This window comes from Gopherus evgoodei, chromosome 17, assembly GCF_007399415.2.
Source record: "Gopherus evgoodei ecotype Sinaloan lineage chromosome 17, rGopEvg1_v1.p, whole genome shotgun sequence".
NCBI lineage: Eukaryota > Metazoa > Chordata > Testudines > Testudinidae > Gopherus > Gopherus evgoodei.
This window is the reverse complement of record NC_044338.1, coordinates 4,087,095-4,093,094: the sequence shown is the minus strand read 5'-3', so window position 1 is coordinate 4,093,094 and position 6,000 is coordinate 4,087,095. Positions and strand designations below refer to the sequence as shown.

The window sequence follows — 6,000 nt, the reverse complement described above, 5'->3', positions numbered from 1 at the left end:
CGCCACGTGACGGGGCTGGGCCCGAGGAGACGCCCATCGCTGTGGGTGGGTGGGGACCGGGACACTTGCCCGTGCCAGCAGCCGGCCGAGCAGCCGCGCTCCCTCCCGGAGCCCCGCTGCGCCCGCCGGGGCTGGAGGTGCCGCGCGAGCCGGGCGCGGAGGCGGCCTTGGGTGTCACGAGCGGCTCCGGCCTCAGCAGCAGCTCCACGTGGGCGGCCCCGTCGCAGTCAGGATCCGAGCTGACAGCGGCTGGGGCGGAGGGTGGGGGGGCTGCACCGGGGCGGCCGCCGCCTCTTCTCATGGACCTGTCCGGGTGCCAGCCCTGGCCGCCGCTTGGATGCTGATGTGAGGCAGCCCAGGGGGGTGTCCTGAGCTCCCTCGCTGCCCCCCCTCCCAGCTCCAGCCCCCCCAGATGCATTCGCTGCTGGATCGCAAGAAGAAAGCAGGCAGCTGCGTGGATGCTGGGCTGGAGCTGCCGGCTGCAGGTTCCCTTCCCCAGCCTCAGAGGATGTTCAGCTGCGTGGGCTGCTTCTGGGTCCTCCTATCCTCCTGCCTGGTGGCCGTCTGCAGCTTCAGCTTCCTCTCCCCTGCCTGGATCGTGAAGGAGCATCACCTCCAAGCCCACGGCGGGGTCAGCTTCGGCTTGCTGTGGCACTGCTCCGAGACGCTGGAGCAGATGTACAGCTGCTACACCTTCGGGGGCCTGGGCAAGTTCCACGAGATCCCCTCCAGCGCCTGGCAGGTGAGGGGCTGCGGGATCCCAGCGGCTGGGTTCAGGGGAACCGGCTTGTCTGCCTGACCCCCAGGCGGGCTGCCCCCGGGGCATCTCTGCCTCCAAAGGGTGGCTTTGGTGCTGGTTTGGAATGCATCTTCCCTCCTCCCCCACGTTGGTTGTGTAACAGGTGCAGCCCTGCACCCTGGGGATACAGCCCGCTGGGCAGTGCAGCAGAGGGGGTTTAGGTGCAGCCCTGCACCCTGGGGATACAGCCTGCTGGGCAGTGCAGCAGAGGGGGTTTAGGATCAGCCCTGCACCCTGGGGTTACAGCCTGGCTTGGCAGTGCAGCAGAGGGGGGTTAGGATCAGCCCTGCACCCTGGGGATACAGCCCGCTGGGCAGTGCAGCAGAGGGGGGTTAGGTGCAGCCCTGCACCCTGGGGATACAGCCTGCTGGGCAGTGCAGCAGAGGGGTTTTAGGATCAGCCCTGCACCCTGGGGATATAGCCCGGCTTGGCAGTGCAGCAGAGGGGGTTTAGGATCAGCCCGGCACCCTGGGGATACAGCCTGCTGGGCAGTGCAGCAGAGGGGGGTTAGGTGCAGCCCTGCACCCTGGGGATACAGCCCGCTGGGCAATGCAGCAGGGGGGGTTAGGATCAGCCCTGCACCCTGGGGATACAGCCTGCTGGGCAGAGCAGCAGCGGGGGTTAGGATCAGCCCTGCACCCTGGGGTTACAGCCCGCTGGGCAGTGCAGCAGAGGGGGTTTAGGTGCAGCATTGCACCCTGGGGATACAGCCCAGCTGGGCAGTGCAGCAGAGGGGGTTTAGGTGCAGCCCTGCACCCTCGGGATACAGCCCAGCTGGGCAGTGCAGCAGAGGGGGTTTAGGTGCAGCCCTGCACCCTGGGGATACAGCCCGGCTGATGCAGAAAGGGGATTGGGGAGCTGAAGTCTGCAAAGGGTGAGCTGGGAATAAAAGGAGTTGTGGATCCGAATCTGATTTGAAACTCCAAAGGCTCTGAGATCCCTGCAGTGGAAATCAGGAATGGCCCTGTGGAAGCCAGGGAAGCCATGCTGGTGTAGGACAGGTGTAAGCGCAATCAGGATTGACTCCAAGCCCCTTCAGCCCAGGGAGCGTTCCAGGGGCAGGATTAGCACATGCTGAGAACGTTAGTCGAATGTCAGGATCCAGCGCACTGGAGTGTGGAGCCCATTAGCCGGACTGCACAAAACATCTCAATCCTGTTAGGGCGGCCGGAGGTTCCAATATTAGCATCTGCTTCCCCATAAGCATGTATTTTAGGAGCACCTGGGAGGGGCAGGCTCAGGGGCACTGGACCTACATACAGAGCCCTGTGTGAGCAGGCAGGATGGCTCTCCAGTCTGAAGGCAGCTGCATCCTCCAAGGTGATGGCCCCTGGGAGCAGTGCAGGGCGAGGCAGATTACTGCCAGCTCTCCAGAAGGCTTTAATCTGGTTTGCTCCGAAAACTCGGGCAATTATCTGGTTTGTGCTGCTTGCCCGGAGCAGAGCGAATGGAGGTGAACATCTCTTTTCAAGAATTTTAGGATTAAACTTCTGAGTCCCCCCTCTCCTACATTCACTGGAGTGAACCCTACTGGTACCCGTGTATCAATGGGTATAAGATATAGACAGTGTGCAGGTAAATGTCGACGTACTAATGGGGGAGAAAATGGGGAAATAAATGGAACAGGTTTTGTATATTTGAAACTTTTGTTCTTACCACGGTACCTATGAAGGAGAGATGGAAGGTGATACCAGCATCTCTTGTGTCTTACCAACTAGGGCTGTGTAAAACTGTCTTTTGCACGTGTCGACTTCAGTGGGAGCTGTCAATGCACAGCACCTCTGAAAATCAATCCGTGTACTGGGAAGATAATACCTCTTTGCTCATTCTGCCCTGGCTGGTGCTGTTGCCAGACAAAAGTTACCTGAATTGGTTCTTCTTTGTTTACTTAGAGTTCAGGACAGCCCCTCTCAGCATTCTGGCTGACGGGGCTGGGATTATTCTGCTGTCTTTGTGTGACAGGAGCTTTCTGCACTAGATGCAGAATAAAGCAGCATTTCAGCACTAAACCGATGTTTTTTCCCCTCCCCTTCGTTCTTAATCTTGTTTCTTTTCCTTTTATTCCCTGCTAGTAATGGTGGGGGCTCTGACTATAATTTTCCACAGGTTTCCAAACATATGAGCTTTGAACTGGGCAGCATTGCTTTGTCTCTGGAATCCCACACAAGGGATGAATCAGGGGAAGGTCATGCCTTGTGCCTGACACAATGGGGCATTTAGTGGTTGAATTTCTCAGGCTGTCACGGAATCCAACTGTTATCACTTTAAGGAAGCAAGTCCCATAGGCTATTGTGTGTTTAGAGGGTCAGTGGTCTCTAAGATTGTCATTAATAACAAGGACACAATTTGTATATTGCACAGAGGAGAGCAGGCTAACTATAATGCTTCCTGTTTGTGCAGTAAAGGATTAAAAAAAAAAAGTCATTCAGTTTTTAAAACTTGGCCTTTATACAAATGTTTACAAATGTCATTCAGATAAACACCTCTGGGTAATAACATAACTTTAAAGATAAGAATGAAGCACAGTAAGTAATTCATTCCAACAAGATTCCACTACCCCGAGCTCCAGGGCTGTAATATCCTTTTAAGAAATACAGAAAAGAACTGAATACAAAGGTTCAGAGCTTCTTGAATGGATCTTCGCTCCGAACAAACAATATTCAGGTATGGGGGGAGACAGCGTACACAAGGTCTAGGTCACATTTCAGTCTTTTTTATTAACCCCTCTGGAATATTTAATTAAGAACAGCCTACAAACAATGCAGTTTGCTTCAGTGGAATGGGAAGAAAACGCCCTCTTGACTGCTTCCAACTATGACACAGTTGCCTTTTGTACTGATTGTACAAGCACGTAGAAGGGAGTTAGTCCCTGGGATCTTCACTGGGAAGCCGGGTTGCTTTGGCTTTCTGTGCAATCCGTTGTAGGAGTGGCCCCGGGCTTTCTAAACCCACAAAGAACTGGGAGAAGTGCAGCGCTGCCAAACCCAAACATGAGTCAGGTTTTAACAAACTCATTGTTTGACTTGAAATCAGGAAATGTAATTATTTTAAATAACCAATGTGGGGTTGTTTTTATTTGCCTTCTGCTTTCTGAGCCTTCAGAGTTCACTCAGGTCATGTTCTCAAGCTTTTCTCTGAATTTTGAGAGCTAGAAACTTTTCTTTTTGAATGAAGGCTGAGATTCTTACTTCCAGTTGACTCCAGGAACTGGAGCTTTAAAGAAAAAAAACATAAAATATCTCGAGAGTCTCAATAAAACCATGAGCACTGGGCAGCCTGGCCAATGGAGGAAGGATAGTTCAGTAGTTAGAGCACTGGCTTAAGCTGTGAGAGACCTGTGTTCCATTTTTCTGCTCTGCCACAGACTTCCTTTGTGACCCTGGGCAAATCACTTAGCCTCTCTGTGCCTTATTTGCACATTGGGGATAATTATGCTTCCTACCTGACAGGGACGTTATGAGGATAAATACATTAGAGGCTGTGATTTGCTTTGAGGTCTACTGATGAAAAGTATCATATAAAAAATAGGCTTTATTAATCTGGTAATGGTTGGCCGTGAAGCACTGTGTTTTGCAAGCAAAGGGCCCGAATGGGAGTTAGTATTGCGGGGTCAGCCTGGTGGTTTGTATGGGGAAGAAGCACTTGCTCTTCTGCCTACACGAACTGTTCTTCCCCCTTGCCCAGATGGTAGTTACCGCATTTCAAATGTTTCCCCTTTCAAATGTGCTGATTTTGCGAAGGGGTGGGGGGAGCGTTCAGTTCTGCAAATGATCGTTAATGCAAGTTGTGTGTTTGCACTTGGGGGATTATGTTAATCATCCTACAAATGATGCTTTGAGTCATGTCTAGAGGTTAATTACCATGCCTTTCTTCTCTTCAGAGGGCCTGTTTGCCTGCTTAGAATTGCTGGCTTTTTTTGCCTTCTCTATAATTACTTTTGCAGCTTTGCAATATCTAGGGTTCCTTTAGTTTAACTCTGTCGCCCCTTAGGAAGTACGGACTTCCCTGCCTGCTCAGGGTCACTTGTGCAGCTCTAAGGTGCACATGTCCTAAGCGGAAGGAACAGAATGATTTCCTGGGCGTGCACGGGGTAGAGACATAAGAAGGGCAAAGGGAAAAAGTCTTGCAGGTGATAAAACTGCTTGGGTATGACGCGTTCCAAGCTTGCTACAAAAACAGGCCCTAGAACACAGACACCCACGAAATGGTTTCCTCAGAAAGGTGGCTGTTGTCTCTCTCTCTCCATCTCTGCCCTGACACGCAGAGGGTTGTTGCTGGGATGATGTAGGCTGCAGACACAGAGTTCTCTTGCACTGGCGTGTCAGGAACGCATGACCTGCTGTGAAAGGCTGGTACATCTATGCGAACCAGGTGCCATAAAAGCTGGGACTCAGTCCCCTCAGCGAAATTCTGATGTTCATCAAGGAAGGAAAGACGACAGCACATTGTTGCCCAGATTTAAGGCTCTGCCGTCAATGAACCAGTTTTCGAGTGGGATCCTTATTAGAGCTATTCTTGTAAATAAGGGTCACTCATGTCAGGGTCTTGGTCAATCCGTTCTGTACAGTAATTTGGTGACTGGGAGCCTTAAATCTGGGCAGTACTGTCAGCATCTCAGAATTAAAGAGAATTCCTCCTGCTCCTCAGGGACACAGGAAGTCACTATGATTTCATGCTACTTATTTCGGGCTCTGAGGAAGGCCAACGTAGTTCTGTATCCTGAGCTAGTTTGTTTGTTTATATATTTTTTTCAATGGAAACATCAGGCTGGTGAAAGCAGCAAAGAATCCTGTGGCACCTTATAGACTAACAGAGGTTTTGGAGCATGAGCTTTCGTGGGTGAATACCCACTTCTTCAGATGCATGGTATTCACCCACGAAAGCTCATGCTCCAAAACCTCTGTTAGTCTATAAGGTGCCACAGGATTCTTTGCTGCTTTTACAGATCCAGACTAACACGGCTACCCTCTGATACTTGACATCAGGCTGGTGTGTCTCTTCTGTCAAGTGCTGCAGTTTGGAAGCAAATGCTCTTTGATCTCATGCCTTTATCTCCCTCTCCCTCCCCCCCAATAGTCTCCAATTATTTTCAGGCTTTGCAAAGCATGTCCTTTAAAACAACAAAATAGTTGTTCAGCCCCTGATATTCAGTCTGGAAACACATTGACCATTTGCCTCTGAAGCATCTACAAGAGGATGAA

The 6,000-nt window shown here is 51.5% G+C and overlaps 1 protein-coding gene across 1 annotated transcript in view; it reads left to right on the top strand.

Annotated features, from left to right (window-relative positions):
• The first annotated feature begins 201 nt into the window (after positions 1 to 201).
• LOC115636394 (transmembrane protein 211-like) overlaps positions 202 to 6,000 on the top strand; it is a 148,518-nt gene continuing 142,719 nt past the window's right edge. Inside the window, exon 1 of the mRNA XM_030536414.1 lies at positions 202 to 742. Coding sequence (XP_030392274.1) covers positions 413 to 742 — 330 coding nt within the window. The 5' untranslated portion in view covers positions 202 to 412. The remainder of the gene's footprint in view (positions 743 to 6,000) is intronic.